General features: G+C 41.2%; 1 protein-coding gene across 2 annotated transcripts in view; it reads right to left on the bottom strand.

Annotated features, from left to right (window-relative positions):
- Window positions 1–92: 92 nt before the first annotated feature.
- The window catches only part of KIAA1549 (KIAA1549 ortholog), a 226,369-nt gene continuing 200,426 nt past the window's right edge, over window positions 93–26,035 (bottom strand). Inside the window, exons 16-20 of one of the 2 annotated variants that reach the window (XM_054033541.1) lie at window positions 24,529–24,855; window positions 23,597–23,649; window positions 18,004–18,149; window positions 15,752–15,906; window positions 93–11,203 (exon numbers count right to left, since the gene is read on the bottom strand). In XM_054033541.1, coding sequence (XP_053889516.1) covers window positions 10,949–11,203; window positions 15,752–15,906; window positions 18,004–18,149; window positions 23,597–23,649; window positions 24,529–24,855 — 936 coding nt within the window. In that variant the 3' untranslated portion in view covers window positions 93–10,948. The remainder of the gene's footprint in view (window positions 11,204–15,751; window positions 15,907–18,003; window positions 18,150–23,596; window positions 23,650–24,528; window positions 24,856–26,035) is intronic. The other variant, XM_054033531.1, reaches the window with a different exon arrangement.

Below are 26,035 nucleotides of genomic sequence, written 5' to 3'. Positions count from 1 at the left end.
GGAAATGGGCTTTATAAAGATAAATAGAAAAATAACTAATGAGCTATCATATGCACAGCAGGGTACCTCATAGCTGGTGCACAACAGTGCACAGTACCCAAGTACAACCAAAAGTTTATTTGTGATATGCAGCTACATTTGTTAGCGTATTTGGGAGGTGAAAAACACGTCACTGTAGGATTTATGTTGTGGAGCTGCTAAATAGCTTCTTTCTGACTGATGAAATCACAACAGAAGGTTTTTCAATGTGAAGATACACAACAAATAAGATGTCCGGTTTTCATTTGTAAGCCAAAGATGATTCAGTAGTGCAGCACCTTTTACAACTGTGTTCTTTATGCAAAACCATGAAGCATTTAGTCTGCTACAGTCATACTGCTAATAATAAATACATCCGACCAGAACCTCAGCTGTTGTAAATCTGCATAGTTTTATTGACCTCAATGGAGCTATACCAATATACCCCACTTGTCCCAACTTTTAGTTTTGGCATTACAAATTAGCAAAGCCAACCAATCTGTCTTTCACAGTCCAGCACGTCAAGCCCGACTAACTTTTGTGCAAGCTTCATTTTCATCTGCGCTAAACCTCACAACTCTTAAGCTAGTACATACTGATTGTTCAAGATGTCTTAGGTACCCACACGTCTAAGACAAAGCATGCTGAAATGAAGATGGACTGACCATGTGATCTATTAATCTGTGAAATAACCTCCCATAGGTGCCGATGGAAGCCTCAATGCTCAAATCATTTAGAACTTGACTAGTCAAAGCACGGGAGTGTGCACTGCACAGAACCACCTTGCACAGGCAGGAAGATGGACTAACCAGAACAGTGGTATCGAGAAAGATGACTAACCCATGTAATTCAGTCCTGGCCATCAGAACAGAGAAAAGGCAAAAAGGGTTGAATTTGGATGGTAAGACAAATAAGTATCATTGAATAACCCCAGTGTGAATCTTATCGTTGTTGGTCAACGCATCAGACTTGTATTTGCTTTTGATGAGAGTAACAAAGATTCCCAATTCCAGGCATGAGATGTAGCAGGGGATATCCAGTAAAGTTGCCATTAGCTTAAACAGAACAAAAGTTCTATACAGCCTAGTAAGATGAATAGAGCAGCAGGAGGCTTGCAGCTGATCAGCTTTTCTAATACCAACAAGTGCCATTGAAATAAATGAGCATTAGTTGCAACACATGATTCTGGGGTAAATACATTAACTTGCTCTGAAATACAATAAATCCAATTATATCTGACTAGGGTTTTTCCTTATTCCTTAACTCAAGGCTAACCTGATTCGCATTTCATGCGTGACTCTTCATCTTTCTCGATACCACTGTTCTGGTAATTACTCACACTACTCACTGTTTCTATCAAGGGGCTGTTTTTTGGGGTTTTACTGAATAGGCTACACATTAATCAATTGCACTTTACAAGATCACCAGAGGGATGAAAGCTGGCAAAACACCAGAGCTTCTTACATGCACCTAACGTTGAGTGAAGACAGAGGTTAACTTCATAAGAAAAGATGGTCTTTACTGGGACTTCAAGAGCCTTTTTTAAGCCATAGAAGTTAATAGATTTAATTAAAGAAGTATACTTAATTACTCCCATTATAACCAAGGACAGTAACAGGCATTCATGGGAAGCCACAACAATTATGCTCAGAACTATATGCTCAAGACCGCATGTATTCCGTGATTCAGAGGTTTCAGCCCCTGCCATAGAATTCATCCCTTACTGCAGATGTGAACTGGTATCTAAATGTTCACTTTACAAAGAATAAGTTTCCAGCCCTTATGTCACGACGATAACCTTCCAAATGTGACTGAGTGTAAACAATGCAGTACTGTCTTCCTGAAACAATAGCCGTAGAACTGCCCCTTCATCTAAGTGGGATGTCAACTCTGAACCCTAAGGAGGTCGGTTTAATTCTTCGCAATTAAGTATCAGCATTTCACTGCTGATCATTGAAAAAGAAACATCCAGCTAACTCATTTGTGTTGGACACAATGGCAAATATTGGGGCAGGGGCTGCAAAATGTTGCTGGTATGAAAAAAAAAAGAATTCAACGTCTGCCTTGTGTCCCCATCATAACTCTTTCCTTCTGCTTCTATGCTCCATGACCTCACCCTCCAAACCCTTTAGTCGTCTCCACACCCTGTAGTGTTTTTTTGAAACTTCAAGGCTCTATACTCTTTTATCCAGTTCTCCACCCCATAGGTGCATTCAGTATGTGTTGTGACAATCCAAAAGTCCTGTGAACCTCCCCTCCTGGCTTCCTAGAGGAAAACATGCCATTTTAATGACTCCCTAGTTCATCTTGCCATAAACTAATCTTTCTTCTCTGATGAGAGCACTTTACATGACAGTTCTTTTCCTCCACTGGCTTTTTACTATAAAATACTTCTGTGTCAGCGGCACTTCCAATGTCCTTGTCTAAAATAAACCATGTTGCACACCACATTATTTGATTCTCAACCTTTGGTCCATGGACCATTGGTATTGTATGGAGAGTTGGTTGGTCACATGGTGCTGGCCTTTCCTAGTCTCTAGCTATTAGATCAAATTAGTAACAGCTAAACATTCAGCCAAATACTTCCTTAATATTACACTTCCACGTTACACAGGGATGTCAGGCAGTTATGAATGGGAAGAGGAAGGGTCCACATGCCGGTGAATGGGAAAGGAGGTGTGCATGAGACACTCTCTCTGTCAAGTTGTTGTCCACACAAAGACATCGATTGAGGATCCCTGACTCATGGGGTGTCACTAACGTAATATATTGTACCTAAGAGTTCCCAGGATCTGTTAGGAAAATATTCTCTTCATGAGCATGCACAGAGTGCCTTAGCTCAAATCAATACCAAAGCTAGTAAATTTCATTTTCCTTTGTTAATGTTTGTAAACTCTCTGAAGATATAAAGCACTTTATAATTTCTAAGTGTTGTTATTTTATTGCTGGCAGACACACAAAACACTGGCATTTGAGCCTTCCGGGGCTTTTCTCTACAGCTGGGAATTCGTAGTAGATTGAATGGTAAGAACTAAGCTTTTAGTATGAAATAAGACGTATGTGTCTCTCACATCAGTAGCCCCTCCCTCTTCTGAATCCTTTCTAGAACTGACAGAATAGGCACCTTGCTACATTTTTGCCCCAGTATCTTCCTGATAATCAGGGATTATAATGTACTTATTTGCCCTGCAAAAGTGAGCCATCACTCAGAGTTTAGGGCCTGATTCTCTATTGCTCTATGCCTTGTGTAGTTATTTACACCAGTGAAAAGCAGGTGTAAAACTCAACCACTCTGATCTGGTAGCATCTTAAACCCACTTGCACTGGTACAAATGACTACACAAGGCACAGAGCAATGGCAAATCAGGCACTTAGTTATTAGTCAGTGTTCACAGTAAGCTGACTGAGGCATCACTAGGTCATGTAGTGAAGAATCACCAGCAGAGACAGGGTCCTCCTACTCCCATGCCTTCGTTCTAAGCAATAGGGAAAAATTTTCCTACAGCGGTTTATAAAATTTACACCTAAATCCACATTTAGACAGCTAAACAGAAGTGACTTTTCAGGGATCTTCAACTCTGAAAACCAGACCACTTATTTAGGTGCCTGACTGAAGAGACTTGCATTTGACAATTTTGTTGCAGAGGGCTGCAGTTTCATTGTTCTGCAGTGGTGCCCTATTCCCACCATTACCAAGGCTCAAATTCAAAATCAAGAACTCAATGGCAGAGACTCAAATGCTGTTCACTACATAACTTTCATTTGCTGCTATGAGAAACTTCGGCACCCATAAGGCCTGACCCAAAGCCCACTGAAGTCTTCTGTTGGATGAGGGCCATAGCGAAGGTACAAGAGTACTTATAGCACTGGGATGGCCCCCAGTTTGAGCCAAAGGAGTTAAACTACAAATCCCATGCTGATTAGTGGCAGTTACTACACATCAGCCCTAATACACCTACTACATTCATCACTGTATCACCTCACTTTCCCCCATTTCTCACTTAACTCCTTACCGAAGTTCATGCATATGGTATCAACTAACAGAGCCAATCAGCAGAGATTCATCTTCGACAGGGTAGCGTAATTAAAACACCCATTATATTAAGTGTATAGGAATAAAGACTTAAGGGTAAGTTTTAATATTCAGTTGATTCTCCAATGCTCTAGTAACTGCAATATTTCAAATTAGCCTTACCACTCAGGCTGCCATTCTGTCATATCTCAAAAGCTAAGCAGGCCTGAGCCTGGGCAATGCTAAGGATGAGAGATGTTCATGGGCAAATAAAAGTGGGATTTTCTAATGTCCTCTGCACACTAGCCTAAACTCTGTTCCCATTGAAGTCAATATTAAAACTCTCACTGGCTTCAGTGCTGAATGCTTCTGAAATCCCACCTCAGAATGCAGCAGGAAGTGGTAATGGTGATTTCAGGAAGTGATGTTCTCCTCTCCCCATCTATTCTGAACCAACACCTTTGAGTAGCATTAGTGGGCACTGTGTTGCTGGAGATGCTCTCTTTCTGAAGGGACAAATATCCTTCAACATTTATGGTCACTAAAAATCCTACTACACTTTTCACCAGAGCAAGATGGTTGGCATCAGCATCCTGGCTAAATTCAAATTAGGTGAAACTCCCCTGTAGTTTACACTGAATAGAGGATTTTTCACTTTGTATCCTGAATGGTTGCAATGTGTTGCTTCGACTGCAGAAGTGGAAACGTTGCAACGAGTACAGAACTTATCCCTGTTTGTAAATGGTTTTATGAAGATCACACACTTTGGGAACTTTTGATAAAATGGCCTCTATAAATATCCGTTACCAACTTATCTGGTATCACTTTAATCAGGGTCACACAGTTTAATACCTCCTGTACCAATCAATCCATAAGTTTGTTTGCTATTCAACTATTGTAAGTGCCGGAATCATCCACAGCTGATAACCCTTTAATTGGTTTAATGTTTGACAACAAAGCTACATCTTTTAAACTGCCACAGATGGTGGCTTAATTCACAACTCCATCTGCTGTTTTCCTGTTTCCAATGCTCAATAATTTCCCGCTTTATTACTATTTCAATGTTTTCTTTTAACTACAGAACCACTCTTCTTCCAGGTCTGTCTTTTAAATCCAGAACAAGGTTAATGTATTGCTGTATATAATGATACTTTGTTTTGTATTCCAGTAGAAGGAAAAGCAAGGTCGCATTCTACGGTAAAACTAGCTTTTGCTCTCAAATTATACACATCACAGGACACTCAAAAATAAACAGCCTGACAGAGAAAAACCTTAAGGAAATGGCCAGTGGAACATGACACAGGAGTGCCACAAATATAGCTCCACAGGAAACCTGACAACTCTCAGTCCTTAGTCTCTTTTCCATCCTCTCTTGATTCTCATTTTACTAAACTTTGCTATGTAACTACCAACAGCTGTCACAAGACTAAAATAACACGAAACCAAAAAACCCACATTAAATTTTCATAGAGGTTTAGCATACATAAGCTGAAGAAAACCTTCACTTCATCCATTCAAACATAATGATCAAGGCAAAAGGGCGGAGTAGTCTGAACATTAACCTCCAGTTATGGAGCAAGAACTACTGAAAACTAAATAGGCTTAGCCATTCCAAGAGAAATATTTGCTTTAAATGTGAAATAAGGCATCAGTAACCAACACACAAAACCAAAACTAAATACTGCAGCCTTGCACGCTACATAGGCAGAGACCTTTAGCATATTGTTCTAGAGTAAGTGCCCTAAAGTCACTTTTCTGTCCGTTGGCCTTCAACAGAACTCTGAATTGAGCTTCTGTTCTGGGGAGTGAAGCTTTAAAGAAGCATTGTCGGGTTCCTTGTTTTCTGTTCCTCAGTCAATTCCATATACCTATAAACTCACCCTGGGATCTGAAAGTCAGATTGGATGTTCTCTGGCTAGTGCATCATCAACAGCAACAACAAAGGATCTGTGGGCCAAATTCAACCCTCATTCACATCTCTGCAACCCGACGGTTTTCAGAGGAGTTGCACCGGTGTAAGGGGGGTAGAAAATGGATCTACTACTGGAACTCAAGCCTGATCTACACTCAAAAATTAGATCAACCTAGCTATGTCACTCCAGGCTGTGGAAAATTTTGTGCCCTATACAATGTAATTAGGTCACCCTAACTCCCGGTGTAAATGGAGTTCTTCCATTGACCTAGATACTGCCTCTCGGAGAAGCGGATTAAATACATCGATTGAAAAACCTTTTCTGTTTGTAGCATAGCTATACTCAATTATTCTATTGACATGTGAGTAGCAGCAGAATCCACTTCACTCTACCAGAACTGTATTGGTTCTACAGTGTTACAAGGAGAAAAAAGTAACTCAAAAATAAAACACACTCTTCTGACACTGGAGCAAGATCTGACTGAATGTACATGAGGAGCAGATTTGCTGAGCATGAATTTTTAGTCATTTTTCTATCATAAACTGCACTTCAAAGAACGTTCTGCATGCACAGGGGAGACCAGGCACCGAGCAGCCAAATCCTCTCCGTGCTTCCGAACCATAGAACTGCTTTGAAAATTCTCCTTTTTTAATTTAGGTTTCTCCTTCCTCCCTCAAGCTTTAATCTCTAGCCACATTGGAACATGTGAATATCAAGAGGCTGGTGATAGTGACGTACAGAATCTCCTTTTTCGCTTTACTTTTAGTATAAAAAGTACTAGAAATAGGCAAACGATGCCCAAGACACAGGGATGACAAGACTTTCAAAAATGGGAGCCTAAAGTTATGCTCCTCTGTCCATGCTGAGACACCTAAATAAATGTGGACATAGGAGCACAACTTCTGGGGCTTATTTTCAAAAGTCTGACTGTAGAAGTAAAGAATGAGCACCCTGGGTGAAGCTGCCACCCTCCAAACGCTGGATATGAAGCCTTGCTGCGAACTGCCCTGACTCTGAAGCAATAGGATTGGTCTTCAAAATATCTCCTTTCACCTGAAGTTCAGATTTTAAACACTTCCCGCTATTAAGCCTATCTGACCACCAACGTTCCCTTTTCTGAATCACATGGTCACAGAAGCTATGCAGTGTTTCCTAAGCGAAACTATCTTTGAACTATCACTGGACTATTAGTATAATCTCCTTGTGAATTATGTTTTATCATAGGGAAGCATGGGAATCACATGACATCCTCCATGTGATTAATTACATAAAGCGTAGGTCTAAAATATTTTGATTAGTTCCAACAACTAAGTATCAAATAGGCTAGAGGTCAGCACTTTGACTATGATAAAAAACACCTAGCTTTCATTCTGCCAGCTTCTTTCTTTCACCTGTATATTCCAAATTGACCACTGACTATACAAATAATAATTCAAAGAAAATTGTGAAGGGTCATGAGAGCTTGCAGGTTTCTACAAAGTGGAATGGTATAACCATAGAATTAAAATATAAGCATTGGCAACACTGCTTCTTGTGCATGTACATACTAGCTAAGTGATCAATGGGATTGATGAGATTCATTAACATATACTTTATAATGAACTCTTTGTTCTTCCACAAAGCTGTAACACAACAGTACAATAAAAAGGACAACTGACCAAACCAGACACCTAGCTGGCCTAGGTAACCAATCTCTCTCATCTTGAAACTCACTCTGTTTTCCTTTTCAGAAAAAAATTAACATGGTCTGGTTTCCTTTTTATAGGTGACTAAAAACATTAAAATTGGCTGGTAAACATATACGTGATTAGTACTGGATCATTTGCCTGGATTCTAAAGAGGCAATACACATCTTGGCCCATATGTTTCAGACAGTGCTCTTTTCTTGCAGCACATGAACCACCTAAATCTTCAACAATTCAGCAATTGCAGAAAGTCTGCACACAACCCTTTTGTGTTACGGCCATTCTTTTGAGTGAAGCATTGGGCATCTTACATGGAGGGTTTTCAATGGCATTGGGAGACAGAGGACCATATATAGATGGTGAATAGCAAATAAGGTCTCAAGCAGGTCTGAGAGCGGTACTTGGGCAAAAAACTGTTAAATGTGTTCACATCAATTGTACTTCTCTATGAATGCTTCAGGTCTTAAAGAGGGACTTTCATACCAGAGAAAACTTATCAGACTAACTTAAATCCTTCACCTTTCTCAAGTTTTTCACAGTGTTTAAACTGGGAAGAAAAAGTGCTTGCCTCCCCACCCCTAAAAGTGATGATATACTCCAACGTTCTCTCCACATGCTGCAGTGAGGGTATGGCATAAATCACCTACCCTCCCATCCATTTCAGAGCTATTCTTCCATAATTCTTACCTATGTTTGCTGGTTACAGTATTTGCATTTAATAAAGATTTTATACTCAACAGCCCATGTTCTCCTGGAGTGAACTCATAACACTATATTCATGATCACACAATATATCAATGATAATGTATTAATAGCACAATGTATTAATGATACCATAAACGGAGTGATATCAGAAGCACAGTAATCAGACTTCACTTCATTTCTAGAAGGAGAATCTGGGCTGTGAGGGAGGAAATTTTTAATGAAACACCCAATAAACCATCTTCAGTAATATCAAAACATACAAATACTGACCCAATTACATTTCTCACCTTGCTAATGCTCTTGTTTTTCAAATTTGCTTCAGTGTGAAAGTCTCTCTTTAAAGCATCCACAGGGTTTGCTTTTACAAACCTTTGTATAAAACCAATGTTTTATCCATTATGTTTGTACCAAGGCTGACATGTTACACGCTACGTCAAAAGGTAAAACTTGAAGAATGTCATATTAAAATATTTAAAAAAATATAAAAAATCAGTGACCTGATGGCTCTGCTGGTCACGACCATATAGGCATCAGGATTAAATTCAGTATCTCAATTTGGGCTCATGAAGGCTTGGAGCACTGGCTGGGGGATTGATTATAAACCTCAGAATTTCACTTAGACTTCCCTGGTATGTTAAGTGTCTCACTGCGTCTCATATGCCCTATTGATGAACTTGGGTCAATAAAGGTGTAACCTTCTTCCTGATATCTGGGGCGATATGAATTCTTTTTCAATGCTAACGAGCAACCAGTTGCTCAGTCCGCAGCTGCCAAATTTTGGTGATTGTGACAATGAGCGAAATTAACATACATGTGTCAGGAAGTAGGTGCAGAGTTTCTCTTCTTTTGCTTTCACTTCCACTTCCACCATATTGTGACTCAATTCCCACTACAGTAGTTGAACTCTGTCTTGTAATACGAGTGTGTAGCCTCATAGTTACCCTACCATAACAATGCTACCTATGCATACTATACCAATGCTGATTCAAGTATCAGCCAAGTAAGGTATCTATATGAGGCAGACTCAGACATACCCCAAAGCCACCTGCTTGATGACCCCTTTCGTGGTCCATAGTTCAGACAATTCATTACTACCCTTGGGTTCTGTGTTTGAAAATCCCAACTCCTAGTATCAAGTAGTCAAGAACATCACTGTCTCAGTGTGAGATTCCTAAGCGTCCTGACCAATATTAACTTACACTTTCTCTATGCCACCATTGTAGTTTTAATTCGATGTAAGTTAAAAATAAAAATACTCCAACAGACCAAAACTCAGTTAGAATTTTCACGTGTATTATGCAGGTTACAATTGTGCAATGGCCAAATATTAGTAAACTCATAGCTAATTGTAAATTAAACTCTGGAAAAATAATGACAGATACTCCAAGACATGTACCACCATTACCGTGCCCCTTCATCCATGGGGACAGTAGGAACAGATAGAAATAAAATAACTGTCTCAAACAACAAATCTAAGCTTATGTTAATATTCCAAATGTCTTTGCCCCAAGTTTTATCTTTTGTAAGATTCAGTTTCACTATATATGACTGAGATCCCAAAGTACACTGTGGTTTATGGTAAATTTATAACTAGCGCTGGTGATCCTGCATCACCCAGGCTGGCTTGCTTTCTGGCCACACCACAAACTACAGGTTAGTAAATTTTATCCCTGGTCTTGTGAAAGCATATAGTATGAGAGTATTTATGTTTAGAAGACAAACATACATACTTATGCTCAAAAATTCAACTATGACTAAGTATTCTCATCTAGATTTCAATGTATTTTTAACAAAATAAATATCCAGCCTTTTCTTTTTGGACATTTTGCTTTCCCACTCTGAATTAATTTCTGGATATATTCTTGGGTTTAAAAAGGCCATGGTTTTACTTTGCAAACATGAAGATGAAGGGACACTTGAAGCTTCAGCACCAGAAGAAAAACGGGGAGGAGTGCAGAGAGTAGCTCCATTTGAAAACACAGAGCTATAACAATTATTGTTCTGGTTTGAGACAAGTAGCTCAGAAATCCTTTTTTTTTTTCTACGCAGTCTTACTGTTATTGTCATTAAGGTGATTTCCTATGCTGGATCACACCTTCAATGTCTCCGATCTTGTATCGTTTGTAATCCTGCAAAGCAGTAACACGAGCCACTTCACTAAAAAGACTGGAGAGGTTAGAATTCTTGTAATCTCTCATCAAATGTTAATTCAGTCCATCTTGCTGGTAACAGGAAAGCTTTGCCTTTTTCTTTAAGCCAGGCATCTCACCGTCTACTATGCTTGGTGGGGGGGTTTGTGTGCGCGCGTATGTGCTTTTTTAGGGTTAGCTTTTGACCTAAAGTTTTATTTTGTTCATTAGATCAAACCAAGGAGGGGCACAGTAAATGCTAACAGATTAAGCCGAATAGCCAGCTCTGACATTACCACTTTGGCCTCCCTGTCCCTGCCTCCACACAAATCTCTCTCTCTCCTTTTGTTGCTGCTCTTTTCTGATGTGTAATCTCTGGCGCTGTGGAAGTTCACTCTGATGACAGAAGAAAAACGTAGCTGATTTCCTTTGATTCTTGCTTCCATAGGAAGCAGATACCCGGCAGATTTTCAAGAGCATGACAAATCAGCTGTGAAAGTTCTGCACTGTTGTCTGTTTCTGTGAGAGTCGCAGAAGCTCCTCTCTAATTGCTTTTATGAGAGATGCCGAGGAATGACCAGTTTGGAGGTCCTCATTGGAACTGGTGGTGTAGCAGAGCCCCTGTCCCTGAAGGCTGCTGTGTGGAAGATGAGCAGGTGGTGCTGAGGGCTGTCTGGCTGAAGTCCTCTGCATCTGGAATACTGGTGAGGAGGAATATTCTTGATGTCCATGCATATGTGTCTGCAAAATGCAAAAAATAAAAAAAGTGATTGTTCTTTCTATTCAAAATAAGATGAGCTTGAGAAAGGAGAAAGACAAAAGGCAGAGAAGAGTGAAAAAGCAGCATGGAGACATGTCTAACCCCTGCTAGTTCCCTATTGCGTGAATGGGTGATTGTGCTTGTGAGGCACAAAACAAATAAGTTGCTGGCCTGTCCCAAGTTCAGGAATTCTCCTATTCTCTTCTAAGGTTTACAAAAATCTGGCCATTCTCTAATGTCTGATGTTTAAATACAGGAAAGATGGGAGAAAGTCACGAAGGACTGTCTTATGGATAAGACACTGGACTGGACTTGGTTTAATTTCTCACTCTGCCATCAACTTCCTGTTGGCCCTTGGCCAAGTAACTTAATTTCTCTGCGCTTCAGTTCCGCATAGTATCTGTAAAATGGGAATACTTCTACTTCCCTTTCCTCACTCATTTCTGTCTTATCTATTCAGATTGTGCACTCTCCAGGGCAGGAAGTGTTACCATGTGTTTGGACACTGCTGAGACCAATTGGGTCCCAAATTAGTAAAAGCAGAACTAGAAGAAAGACTCAGCAAGAAAAATTTAATTTCCCACTCTCTAGAGTTGTTTGAGCTACACAGTTACAGAAACATTGCCTTAGTGTAGGGCCCAATTGTCCCAAATTAACAAGGAATACACTCTGTTTTTGTTCCCTAGTTCTATTTGCTTAAGAAGCAAAAGAGGGTCTTAGTTTAAGTGGGGGAGGAAAAGAGGGGACCCTAGTGAAGAAAATTGCATTCATTAAGCAAAACAAATTTTCTGTAGTCTCTTTTAATTCTCATACTGTGAATGGGGAAATCTGGCAAAGCAGTTGAAACTAGTAATGGATGACAACTAACGAATAGGCTTGGGATTTTTGTTAAAATGACAATCTTGAAATCACAGTCATCCCCATAATATGTAGGATGCTATCTTGCACAACTCATGTACAGTGCAGCTGGTTTTTTTTGGAAAAGGAGTTTTGATGGAAAATGAAAGGATTTATGCTGGATAATGTACAGCTTTTTTTGTTTTGTTTTGTTATAAGTGGTATCCCATCTTGCTTGTGAGAAAGAAACAATTTCAGTTATTGGAAAGAAATGAATTGCTGCTCTGATTTTTCAAAATAGAGGCATCCCGGCCAAATGCACTCAAATAATTCTTACCTGCAGTCTTTGGTTAGCAGACCTGACAGGTAGTCTAATTCTATATTGAAGAGGAACAGGGTTCTATGGTCCCAATTGAAAAAAACAAACAAACTCCATTTGACACTGAGGTTTTACTAGCAAATTAAGGTATTTTCAGAGTACATTAACATTAGAAGTCACTATACGATTCAGCTTCTTATCTAGTAAAACACAATCAATACGACAGGAATGGTTTCTTGGTGGAAGTAAAAGAGAATGTTTGCTGACTGTGGTTGTTGATTGTTTTGGTTTAAAAGTTGCCTCGATGGTTTTTAATATCTTATTAAAAACATAAGTGGCTACTGTTGGGCTCTCATAGCTGATATCAGATTGGTAAACAAATCTGAGGCTATAAAAACTGACACACACTAGCTCACAACGCCACCAATAAGATGGATTATGACAACCAGTTGAAGATGGTCTACCAGTAAAAAGGCACAAGGATTTGTGCAAGTAGTTTTAGTCTATTATTTTTCCCTTTTCTTATCAAAACAAAGATGTTTCTACCTTGCAGATACGTTTCAAAGTAACATGTACTGCTATTAAGTGTTTACCCTACTTCACTGATGCTTTCTCAGTGAGAATTCTTTCCTCCTTCATAATAAGCTCTATTTTGACACAGAAAGAGTGACAGTGATGGCTGTATTTTTGAGTGTAGTATTTTACTGTTTCCTAAAAGAAATATTATAACTTGTTCTAGCTATCCAAATCCCTCTGAAGTCAATGGAAAGCCTCCCACTGACTTCAAAGGAGTCTGGATCAAGCCTTCTTGGATTAGTTTAGTGGAAGGGTAGGGTGAACTGTAGTGACCTGCTTGTTGATTTTGGGTCAGGAAGCAAGATTGAAGACTCATAGCTTAGCATATTCCAGAGAAAATCTGAGAGTGCAGAATGTGGGAAGCAGAGGTAAGAATCCTGTAAGGTAATAGAGTCCATCACAGGAACACGAAAAAATCAGAACCCACCTGTGTCAACTAGGGAAGAAAATATTCTAGTTTTAATCTTCCTAACTGTGGCGGATAATGTCAGAAATGTGTGGTCATATGAGAGAGAGTGAGCGAGCGAGAGAGAGAGCCGGAAGAATGTTGATAAAAGGGTCCCAAGCACCCAGGAAACATGACACCTGAAGAACGTGATCGTAACAAAGAAAACTTTTTAAGATGTCCAGATGTCATCTTTCCAAAGAGGAGAATTGCAAAGATCTGAATTAGTGAAAGACATCAGTCTGTGAAGATACAATAGAAAAAACTTCCTTTCTGTTACAGGGAACGGTCAGATTAGAGCACGGATTTAGCATTTTTTTCTCTTTTTCCATTTAATTATCCTTTGTAAGAAGGAGGGAAAGAACGACTGCCCCACTAGAGAGGCAGAATAGGCATTCAGGTGGGCTCTGTGACAAGCAACAGAACCTATGTTCTGTAGGGTTTTAGTCAATGTTATAATCTGCACATTTTTTTTTTTTTTTTTTTTTTTTTTTAGCAAACGGAGAAAAACTCATAAGCATCTGCATACAAACTGTAGCAATCAGAAAGGAAAAAGAACAGAGAACATAAATAAATTGCTGCTACAGTTGACTAAAGGAAAGGATGTTTGCTGAAACCACATTAGAGCGACGCGTGCCTATTTGAAATGGCAACAAGAGCTGGTAACTGAAAATAAGGGCAATAAAATCCTTTGAAATGGGTCCAGAAGCCTTGACCCACCGCTAGCCACCCAGACAACTGATGGGCGAAAATGAAGAGACTGTCTATCAAAGAAAAAATAATGTAATGAAATGTATGACAATACAGAGATAACACTGGAAGAGTGTATACGATAGGTATTGATGTCTGAAAAAACAACTGTTTACTTAGCATCTTGCAAAATGGGGCTCTGATCCTGACTGGAGTCTGAGCAATACTGTAATACAAGTAATAAAATAATAATAATGATATAATATTCCATATGCACTTGAGAAAAAAGCCCAAGACCATAAAACTAAAGTCACTTGAGCTGCCTGAGGAAAGAGCTGAAGGACAAATTATGAGAGCTGACAACCAACACTGACCCTGAGATGCCACTCGAAGAGACACGCAACAGAGCCTGTAAGATCTCTCCACTAAGAGCTGGTCTAAATGAGCATTAGGATGCTTATCCTGACCAGAATAGAATGAGTTACTTGGACACCACATTCCTAAGCATGGAACAGGGGTACAGATATCTAGCTACATTAGGCAGACAGACCATTTTGGCCTCAGTAGCTATGTTTTGCATAGTATGAGGAGAGTCATATTTACATCCTGTCTGATTTTCAGAGATGCTGAGTGCCCACAATTCCAACGGAAGTTAATAGGAAGTGCACCGCACCTCTGAGAAATCAGGCCCCAATCCTGTTTAATGTTGTTTTTGTTGAGCCTCTCAATATTTTTGTTAAATATACCTATTTTAAGACAACATGGATAGTGGGGATTGCTAGTGGGGACAAATGCCGCTGGAAATACACAAAGGGAGGAAATTCTCTTCCTCAGGGAGGGGATGAATTTGAACAGACGTGACAATTTGAGCGTGCGGCAGAAAGCCAGAGCATAAAGGGGTTATCTCCAAAAGGGTATTACGAGGAAGCTGGCATAGGCCAGTATGGGTAAAGGAATGGTTTAAAGACCAAGTGCATGAAACACTGGTGACAGGTATCCACATCTTTCCTGAGAAAGATAATACAGTAGCCGAAACATCACAATGCTTACGGTTTAATTGTAAATTCCATCTTCTGGAAGCAGTATTTTGTCAAATCATGGTGCCTGTCCGGTAGTATAGGTAAACGAACAGATATGTTGTTGACAGGTGAAAGGAAAACACCTTGTCCAGAAATATCTCTACTGCTGTACACGACATGTCTAATGCTACATTCAGTACCCAGATTCTCTGCCCATATGAACTGGCGCAGCTCCATAGAAGTAACTGAGTTGTGCCAATGCATGCCAGCAGAGAACCTGGGCCATTTACTTCAGTGCTTTCTACCTGCAATTATCTCAAATTAAAGAAGTGCATGGAAAGCGGACTCGACCTCTGCTGGAGCTCCGGGGTAGAAGTGGTGAACTATAACCAGAACACAGTGGTTAAAGGCCTTGAGTGAGGAAGCGGTTAGGGAAGAATGGGTGGAAGAGGTTAGAGAAGTGGAGGTGAAAGAATAGCAAGCAAGACAGGTTAGAAGAGCTAGTGAAAGTTGGAAGAATAAGTGGAGGTAGTCAGAAAAAGCAAGTGAAAGAATCATCGGAAGAAATTCCAAACAGCAACGAAGGGAAAACTGAACATATCACTGCTTCAGAAACTATTTAAATGTGAAACACAGTACTCACTGCATCTCTCCTAGCATATTCATCCTCTCCACGATACTGGGGCCACCCTGGTCCCCCCGGCTGGCCATGCCCTGCTCTGACTGAGGCAATCTCCACTTGTTGGGCTCCAGTTCTGCTAGCAATTCCCACCTGAGTGAGGTGCTGTATCTGAGAACCTTAAAAGCAAATATTGGTTTTTCATCTTTATATACAGTAATCTTGCAGGGCAGACAAATGACAAAAAGCTAACATATACATTTTTGGTGCGGGTTGGGGGGCGGGAAGAAAAAAGCTTAGTTTTTGTTTAACACGCTAATCAGGATCAGCAGAGAGAAGAATACCAATGCAGACTGGAGAAAGGGAAAACCATTTTACTCTGGTGCAGCTCACTCGAAATTCAGTATTTTTCATTACCTTTCATTGATAACAAACATTGCACGTACATGCACACCAGACACTGAATGTACACCTCAGGTGTATGCCAGTCATTAAAACAAAGACTATAGAAAGCCCTTACAATTTTAAATGCTAGTGATCTGGCAGCAAGGAGGAGACATTTGCTATTGCACCAACAAACCGGCAAGACCCTAAGTCTGCACACTGTTCTCTGTTAGATCCCTCAGAGCCACAACATGAATGGCTATCCCTGAATATGGTTTTTCCTGCTTTTCTTTGTGCTTAAAGATTAAACAGTACTGACATTAACCAATGGGAAGCTAGTACACAGCTTACTTCCTTTATTAACTCAGCCTGTAACCTAAATCCACTCCTTTCCCACTGCTTTCTACTGAATGCCAGGAGAGCCACTAACATTAATTACAAGAGAGACATTTAGCAACATACCAACTTTACTTTTGTCCCATCATAAGAGAAAATTTGGGGAAAATTTTTCTGTAAATACAGTAGGAGCGAAATAACTTTAAAGATCTGCAGATGCCTCATTGAAAACTTTGAAAAACAGGAGTTGTCGATACTCAGTGACTGTGTTTTGTGGGCGGGGGGTAGGGGTGGGCACATAGACAAGTTGCCTAACTTACATGTAATATTTACTTTACTCTTCTTTCCTTAAAATAAATTAAAAAAAAATTAATAAAACTGATATTTAGTTGTTATTGTATCTTCCTTAATTGAAGGATAAAAACTGGTTATTTGAGTTCACCAGAAACAAAAAACCCATAGCTGATCAACCATAGACACTTAAGGAACAGAATACATAATATATTAAATCATCTATGAAAGAGTGAACCCCTTCACCACCGTCACTTTGCACAATTATAGGGAGAGGACAGCTGCAGGTCAAAGTTAATTCTCTGGACTACAACATGGACATGTCTAATTTAGAAATTCTTGAGCACACCTATATTTTCAGTATTTTAATTCCCTCTCTTTTGGAAGAAAGTTAATAGAGACATTTACATGAGAACAGAATCTTTGTTTCTTAAGAGTTCATCAGCTCCTGCCACTTAAACCCAATGTGAAGTTAGAACCTTGTTTGCTATGGAAATTGTCTCACAGTCAGGGAAGGTGATTTCATGTAGTACAGCAGAAAATAGATAGACTCTTCAGATACTGTTTTTATGCAAATGTCCCTAGTAAGAAAAAAGAAAAAAAATGCAGGGTAAATAGGCAAATTTTTTCTGAATGGAATGTTTTCTCCAGAAGGCATCAGTTACTGTTTAATTTACCACAAAGGAAAAAACGTGGTCACCTGTGAAATGTCAACATTCACTGAACTCTTTTTGAAATGCTGAAGTTATTTCCTATGGTAAGGCTATCTTTTCACTACCAAAAAAAAGGGGGGGTTTAACCACAGGATAACTAATACACATTAGCTATCCCACTGAAAAAGCCTAGTGGCACTGTAGTTTTTACCACGAGGCAGCGAGACTCAGGCCTGAGTATAGTGATGACCTTGCCTTGCGAGCTAGCAGTAAAAACTTCAGTGCCCTGTCTCCACTAGAATTTTATACGGGGATAGCTAGCAACAGTTAGTTGGCAGTGAAAACAAAGCCTAAGTTTGGAGTGTACCATCTACGGTGACCAGATGTTGTTCTGATTTTATAAGGACTGTCCCAATATTAGAGGCTCTCTCTTACACCAGACCCTATCACACCTCTTCCCCCCCCACACCTCCCAATTTTTCACACTTGCTATCTGGTCACCGTAGTACCACCTGATGGCAAATGATGGCTTTTAACAGGGACAACTATATATGGAACATATTTGAAAAAGATGTAATATTCCAGTGCATGTTCACTATAAACCAAAATTACCTGCAGTGCTTCCAACTGGTCGTGGCCGTGCCACCGATGGCATTTCTTCTGGGTATAGCCCTCTGGAGGAATACTGAACATCGGATTGTTGCTGGTCTGGGTGCATTAACTCTGCAGGCTGAAGGAAACCCGGGCCAAAACTTTGCCTGTTGGCAGAGCAACATAAGATCACACTGACTAACCTTTCCACTGTGAAAACATTTACACTTGTCCCTTATACTTAACCCTATTATGATCTCTCATGCATATTTTTACCATAGCTGCTACAAAAAGAATTCAACTTCATTACCACAATCCTCTTTCGTAACATGCACTTCATAAGAAAAGGCTTGTACAAAGACTAACACAGGAGTTTAAACCCAAGTATTTTCATAGATTGGAGTGGTTTCAATGCACTGAGAAGGGTTTGAAAAAAAGGAAGATTTACTTTTCCGCTGAGGAAAACCATCATCGCTACTACCTCAAAGCGACCACGGAACAGGAGATAGTCAAATTCACTACTAACGTAAGCAGGTTCATCTAACTTCACTAGAAATGCACCTGCTTAATTTAGGGACCCAAAAACTGCACTGACAAATGTTGCTGAGTCAGGGACTTAGATCTAAATCAACAGCAAAATGTAACGTGTATTTGGCAAACAAAGATACCATTTGGTTTATGGTACTTCCCTAAGCATCATGAATATTTGCTGTGTTGAGCTCTATACATTTTCAAGCTTCCTGTGATTATATGAGATACACCGCACCATGTCATGTTGTGTCGTGACACAGGCCAAGAGGAGGTATGTTGACATCCCTATTTCCTGCAGTGCAATTATTCAAAGGCAGTCTTCACCAATGGTGATAATCATAATTCCACGATTGTTTGCTTACCCAGGGTAGTCTAAGGTGACTTAGCATTAATAAAATGTGTCAGATTGACAGCACTGGAGAGGAAAGCCTATTCACGGAACTGTTATACCAATGTGCCTCACCCTGCGCTGGAGAGATCACATTTAAGGATTACCTTGATCTCCACTCTCTGTCAAACTCTCAGTTTCTCTGCTGAGTGTGTCAACATGGTGCCAATCAGTGCTCATTGTAAGAGTGCTCTCTGTGACATGGACTCCCATTTAACTATACCCTCGATCCTGCAATGAACTCTGCAGGAACTCATTTGCCTACAGTGCCCAGATTGAGCATCTTACAGGACTGGGGCCCAAGTTTCTATACTACGCTCATCACCCTGGTGTCTGAGCAGCTTTTTCCTAGGAATTGGGCTATTTACTCTCCCTAGGTTTTTATTCCACTCATTATCATGCACCACTAAACAGTCATCTGATTGTATTTCACTCAAGCCACTGCTGACCTGGGGGGCATTTATACCAGTGACCTACATACGAAAGGCTCAGAGGACTTCATGACTCAGAAAGTTGGTAATGGGATGTGGAACCTAATACAGAGAAACTAGTAATTTAAAATACAATATATTAGTCATTTAGGATACAGCCTAAAGGAAAGAGTTCGGAAGGGTTCAAGAGTAACATTTTTAGTTTGGAACAGCCACACTCTCCCCATCTCCCATGAACTTGTTCCCAATTATCTCCTCAGCAGCTCCATAGAAGTGATTTGGAACCAGCTTTCCAAGCATCATGGGATGTTAAAATGAATATCTGAAAGGGGTTTAATGATGTCTATTTGGGGTTGTTATCTGGGGACCAGTAAGACTGCAATAGTGAGAGAAGCACTCATACGGTATTTCATGCCTGCAGCACCAAATTGGAACCTTATAATCAATAATCTGTTAGAATCATTTTAGATGTTTCTTTTCAAAGGACATATCCTCCCAATATTACGGCTGAGGGTGTTATTTTTGTGCAAAATTATTTTTTGAGTGGGGGGCACAAGTATTTCCATTACTGTTGCTCTTTCTGTAGATGAAAGGAGTTCATGGTTAACAGCTCTCCTCAAACCTCTCATTATACTAAATGAAGGTTTTAGCTACTCTTTACCACTAGTCAGAGATCCATGACAGATGATGCAAAATGGATACCTGGGTCATTACCTAGCTATTGCTGGTCCAAATTTGGACCAGACAAACTTTCCAGTCTTGGCTTCTATCTTCCAGACCAGCCCTCCACCTGGCCTCTCTAGTTTCAATGGACAGGTTTCACTTCTAGCAAATTTAATTGGAAAAAAATCCCTTTGCAAATCAATTTTTAGAGTTAGACATTCTCAGGATGCTCAAGCTCAGTGTATGCCTATTGCACGATGCAACATTCATACCATGATAATGGCTGCTAAGCCCAGTATCGGCACAGCAGGTAAGTGACCTAACTTTATATGTTTTGCCTTTCTGCCCAGGTTGGTTCCAGCCCATTAAATACGTTGATTGCATTAGTATAGAGAAAAAGGAACAATCTGGTTTCCCAATCACTGTTCCATGCATTGGCTATTTAAGCCACTGGACTGTGATGTTAATAATGTCTGCCTACTGCAGTGACTTCAAAACACTCCCCTTCTTATTTCTATAGCTTTCTGCATTGTTTCTAGCAATTTCATTATCTTTGTCTTCAGGAAATGAGTGTAACCTTCTTTACGTGAATACAATACATTTCTTCCCTGCTCCAACACAATCTAAAATGAAGCAGCCATGGTATTTTATACTGTCTTCAAAAAAGCCTTCCTGTGCAGGTCAATGAACTTGAAGGTTGTTACTTTAACCCTCTGGCACTAGCAGGTCCTGGGTTTCCACCAATAACAACAACGGTGGTATTAATGTTTAACTTAAGGAAATTCAAACTGCCTGTGTCAAGGGGCTCATAGCCTTTTGCAAAAGTAATACACAGTGAAGGTACTGCCTTGTTCAAGGATTTGATAACTAGCTACAGAGCCTTCCACTATTAGGCCGCCTCTCTAAATCTGAGACAGGTTGAGAGTGAATGAAAATTGTTAATAATTGATGCCTAGGGATGATCTACATACAGTGAATTGGGGATCTCAGTACAGTTTCTAACATACTAGTGTCCCAATTACAAAATCATCTTCTCATGTCATGACTGGCAGTATCAGCCAAGACCTCAAAGAGCAAATGTGCATGGGTCTTAATTCCCCTCTCCTCTTCTTGAGGTGATCCTTTCAGTCTCAGTCTCATGGGCAGGGAAAAACCATCAATCCCCATTCTGCAGATAGCAGACTTCAGTGCCTAGGACTGTCAGCACAGCCCTTCTCCAAGAACTACATTCATTTAAAAATAAATAAAATAATGAAGCAACACATTATGTATACATCAGACCCCGACTTTCTTTTGGAGCTTTGTCCTGACGAGAATTTGTGCTCTGACATGTCTGTCTCCTAGGTTAGCAGGTGATCTTCCCTTTACTGGGGTAAGCTTTTGGAACTGTAACTTGCTCCCATTTGGTATTGTATATTGAACATTTGTGGTTATATGGGAATTAAAGGGAAAGCCAAATAGTAAATTTGGAGCTGGGAGGGAAGGGAGGCATTTATCAGTTGTAAACTACAAGGAATAATGTTTCCCTTATTTATCTACATAGATTGGGATGTTCTTACCTCCTTCTTCATATGAGACTACCACAGCAGGGCCAGGAGAGCCTCCGGAGATAGATCCCCACTGATTTTATAGAGGTCGGCCTGCTACCAGGCCTTCTCTGAGAGGCCCTATTTGCTCTGGAATTTACTCCCACTTGTCCCAAAATAAATTGAATCTCTTAATCTATAGGGCATGAAGGGAAGACCATTTATTTACCGGGCTTTTCAAGAGGGCAGAGGGAATGGGAAAGAGGGAGCCTTTGGGTGGAGTGACGTACATTTGGTTGCTCTGATTTACTGGTTAATTTAATTTCTTTTATTATTAACATCCGACATTTGAGCATGGGCAGTGTTCCGCTATTCATTCAGCATCTGGCACAAACCTTAATCTCCCTTAACTACCACAGTGCTTTTCCATCTAGCAGAGACTGCAAAGTATGAGCTTCCTGTAGCCAGGGCCGGCTCTGGCTTTTTTGCCGCCCCAGGCAAAAAAGCCTCCTGCTGCCACCCACCCCTGGCGGGGAGCGCGGCAGGGGAGAGTGCTGAGCCCGTCCGGGGCTCCGCTCTCCCCGGCGGCCAGAGCGCCGGGGGGAGGGCGGCGAGCCCGGCTGGGGCCCCGCTGTCCCGGACCGGCCGGAGCGCCGCGGGGAGGGTGGCGAGCCCAGTCGCGGTCCCGCTCTCGGGCCGGATCGCCGCGCTGCCCCCCTCCAGGTGCCGCCCCAAGCACATGCTTGGTGGGCTGGTGCCTGGAGCCGGCCTTGCTTGTAGCCCGCTGTTGCACCATGAGCGGAGCACTGAGAGATACGGAAGGGATCATACAGTTCCTTCCATACTTCTCTTCAACCACGTGTCCTCAGAATTTAGCTAACTTCCCAACCCTGGCATGAGAACTGCAGGGATATATCCATGGCGTTCTCGAAGGACTGGGGCTTATATCTCCATTTGCCCAATAAAATAAAGAGTTAACAAGCCTGGGGTTTCCATATGTTTAACCATTGCAAAAGTGGCTGCCCACCAACAAAGAAAGCGTTCTCTCATTGGCATACAGCGTATACATTTTATATGTCTGAAACGAAGACAGGAGAAGCAACTTGGTGCAAAGGAGAGTGCACTGGACTGGTATGCAGGCCACCTGAGCTCTATTCTGGGCTCCACCTCTTTGTGCTCCATTTACCCTCACATCTTTTGTCTGTCTGGTCTGTTTAGAATGTAAGCTCATTGGGACAGAGACTGTTTCTTAATACATGTTTATACCAAAAGTGTCAAATCTACAAATCAGAGGAGAGAGTTTAATTACATGTTTAATTATGGTCCATGGCAGGGTTATATATTAAGGACTTCATGTTCTCCTCAATCCACAGTGCATCTCTCATTGACATCAGTGAGAGAGGTTTGCACAGAGATTAAGGGAAAGATACAGACAGTCTTTATGTAGTAACTAGACTTTTATTTATTAGTTATTTACTCAGCAACTTTTTAACATATTCAGCATCGTTCATTGAGATACTCAGCTTCCCTTTGGGCCGATGCTACTCCTGCCCTGTGTTTTTCTTTCTTCCCCTCCCTCCCTCTTCTTTTAAGTCTCTTCCGTTCTTCCCTCTGCACTTCCCTCCCTGGAACTCCTCCCATCCTCTTTCCTGTTCCATCTATTAAAATGATCAGCAATGGAACAGTGAATGTTGACAATGACATTTCTTCATCACTGGGCTTTAGAAATGCTACTCCAATGAGATTAACAGGGTACGCATGTTTGAATCATTGTTTCAGGCTCTCTGCAGACTCTGGCACTCAATGGTATGCTCCATTCACATTTGGAAGGTTATCTTTGCAGCCATGAAGGCTGGAAATTTATTGTCTTTTAATTAAAGCTTGGAATCTACATAATCTGAGTATGTCATGTTCGCCACATAAATACTTTATACAGACTGTATCTGGCCTGTGGGCCATCTGTTTGACACCCTGAGTTTGCACAGTACCTAACAGAGTAGGTCTCAATCTCAGTAGGGCCTCTTGGAGCTAATGTAATATTAATAATAATTATAATTCCATGAACAAAAAGGTACCTCTGCAGCAGACCCGGTGCTGTTGGAGGAGTCATTCCAAATTCCACGTATCTCTGTTGGAAATAAATGAATAAAAATATAATCAATAAACTGGAAATTTCAGCCAGTCTTTTACAGCTTGAATGAGACCCAATTGCCAGGCCTATGTGTGAGCTGACTGCAAGTTTACGGACAAAGATTTACAAACATTTTTTGTTAAGTGGTACAAGAAGACCTGGGAAGTGCAGCTCCAACAGGATAACTAGCTCTTCTATGTTTGCCCAAGCTCCTTATGTGGCTTACCCACTTTTTGAAAATATGTTCTCTGACTTGCAGCTCAAGGCCCCCTTCAATGTGTATTTAATATAAATTTTATGAAAAACTGCACTTTTATTTTACCTTGTGTGAGTGGGGGGAGCCAATGGCACACAGGTAGTGCTAGATTTTAATTTATCCCTGCCTAAAATGATGTATTTTGTACAACAGACTTCCAACTCTATTTACAATTTCATACAGGAGCATAGTCTAATGGTTAGAGCAGGGGAGGTTGAATCAGGATGTCCTGGTCTCAAATGTCCTGGTGGAAAACTCTGGCTAAATACTTAGAACTGTATCTTTATGGGCTCTAAATAGGTGCTAAGCTAAAACAGACTTCAGAAAAGAAATATTATTAATTTAAATACCAAGACTGATCTGTGAAAGATCACAACTGAGTGGACCAGGAAAGCATTCTCTTAAAAGAGAACTATCTGCCTCCGAAGGAGAAAAAAAGGTTCACAGGGTGGTATAAATAGTGAGTTCCCTATTTTGTAACTTCACATCACGGACACCCGATTCCAGTAATTGCTCAATATACATGATGAACCCTGTTCTAAAAGGTATAACAATAGTGACCACGGCTCAACTGGTCCTAACACCCTGCCCAGAAAAGCCTTTCAAGATGTATCACTCACACTAAATGGGTTGTTTACTGCCTGGGCTGGACCATATGGTGATCCCCACTGGGGGCATGTGGTTCCCCTCCCTGCTCGAGCAGGAGTGTTGTTTACCGGCTGTCCCGCAGAGACCCCAGGTGACGTGATGGCAGTGGAACTGGCTGCTTGGCTACTGGGAGCCACCAGGGCAAAGGCATCATCCAAGAGAGAGTGCATGGTCTGCCGGGCCTCTTCAATGGATGGCTGTGGAGGGATGTACTGAGAGGCTGGGTGGGGAGGCAAGCCTGGGTACTTCCCGAGGTCAAGAGAAGGTGTCTGTGATTCTGCAGGCAGGTCAGGATCGGACTACAGAGAAGACAGAGAATGGAAGCAGGAGTCAGACAGACTTTTACATACATAGTTTCAAGTCACAGTGACATTTAACTTCTGAACAAGGACTAGAACAAGCTGGAAGCAACAGAGGAGAGAGACCTGGGTGTGTGGATTGATCACAGGAGGACTATTAGTCACCAGTGGGATGCAGCTGTGAAAAAGGCGAGGCATTTCCAGTAGAGATAGAGAAGTATTAATGCCACTGTACGAGGCACTGGTGAGACCTCATCTGGAATACTGTGTACAATTTTGGTCACCCAGGTTCAAGAAAGATGAACTCAAACTGGAGCAGATGCAGAAAAGGGTTACTAGTATGATCATGAGAGAATGGACAGCCTATCTTATGAAAGCAGACCGGAAGAGCTTGGCTTGTTTATCCTAGCAAAAAGAAGGCTGATAGGGGATATGATTGCTTTCTATAAATACACTGGGGGAGGGGTAAATATCAGGGAGGGTGAGGAGCTATTTAAGCTACAGGACAGTGTTGACAGAACAACAAATGGGTTGAACTGACTCCGAACAAATTCAGGCTGGAAATCAGAAGGCAGCTTCTAACCATCAGAGGAGAGAGGTTCTAGAACTGTCTCCCAATAGGAGTTGTGCAGGCAAACCCCACGAGAGAGCAGCACAAATTGATCGATGCGACTCTATGATAGCGTTGCTGGTGATGGTAAGCGGCAGGACTCATTTCCGGTTTATGTCTTATGTTCCTAAAAGCTCATGCTTCAGAGCTTCAGCCGGCCACCTGCAGGAATCAGGAAGGGATTTCCTCCCTCCACCTCCAAGAATTTGGTGGGGGGTGGGGGAGGTGGTCTCCTTCTTTTGAAGCATCATCAGGGGTGGCCATAGCTGTAAATGATACCCTGGATGACGTGGGCCAGTGCTCTGAGGTGGCATCGAGCGTTCTGTCTCTCAGGCGCTTGCTGGCTAGTTCTTGCTCACCTGTTTATGGTCTAACTGATCGCCATATATGTGGTCAGGAAGGAATTTTCCCCCAAGTCAGATTGGCAGTGGCCTTGGGTTTTTTTTGCCTTCCTTTGCAGCATGTAGGGGTGGGTCACTTGCCAGGATTATCTGGGTACATCTCACTTAATCATTTCCCTGCCATTGCGGGGGCCTCAGGCACTGGTGCACCTCAGTCTCTCCTATTCTC

Source organism: Malaclemys terrapin, chromosome 1 (assembly GCF_027887155.1).
Source record: "Malaclemys terrapin pileata isolate rMalTer1 chromosome 1, rMalTer1.hap1, whole genome shotgun sequence".
Classification (NCBI taxonomy): domain Eukaryota; kingdom Metazoa; phylum Chordata; order Testudines; family Emydidae; genus Malaclemys; species Malaclemys terrapin.
The sequence above is the reverse complement of the archived record's forward strand: the minus strand, read 5'-3'. Positions and strand labels throughout refer to the sequence as shown.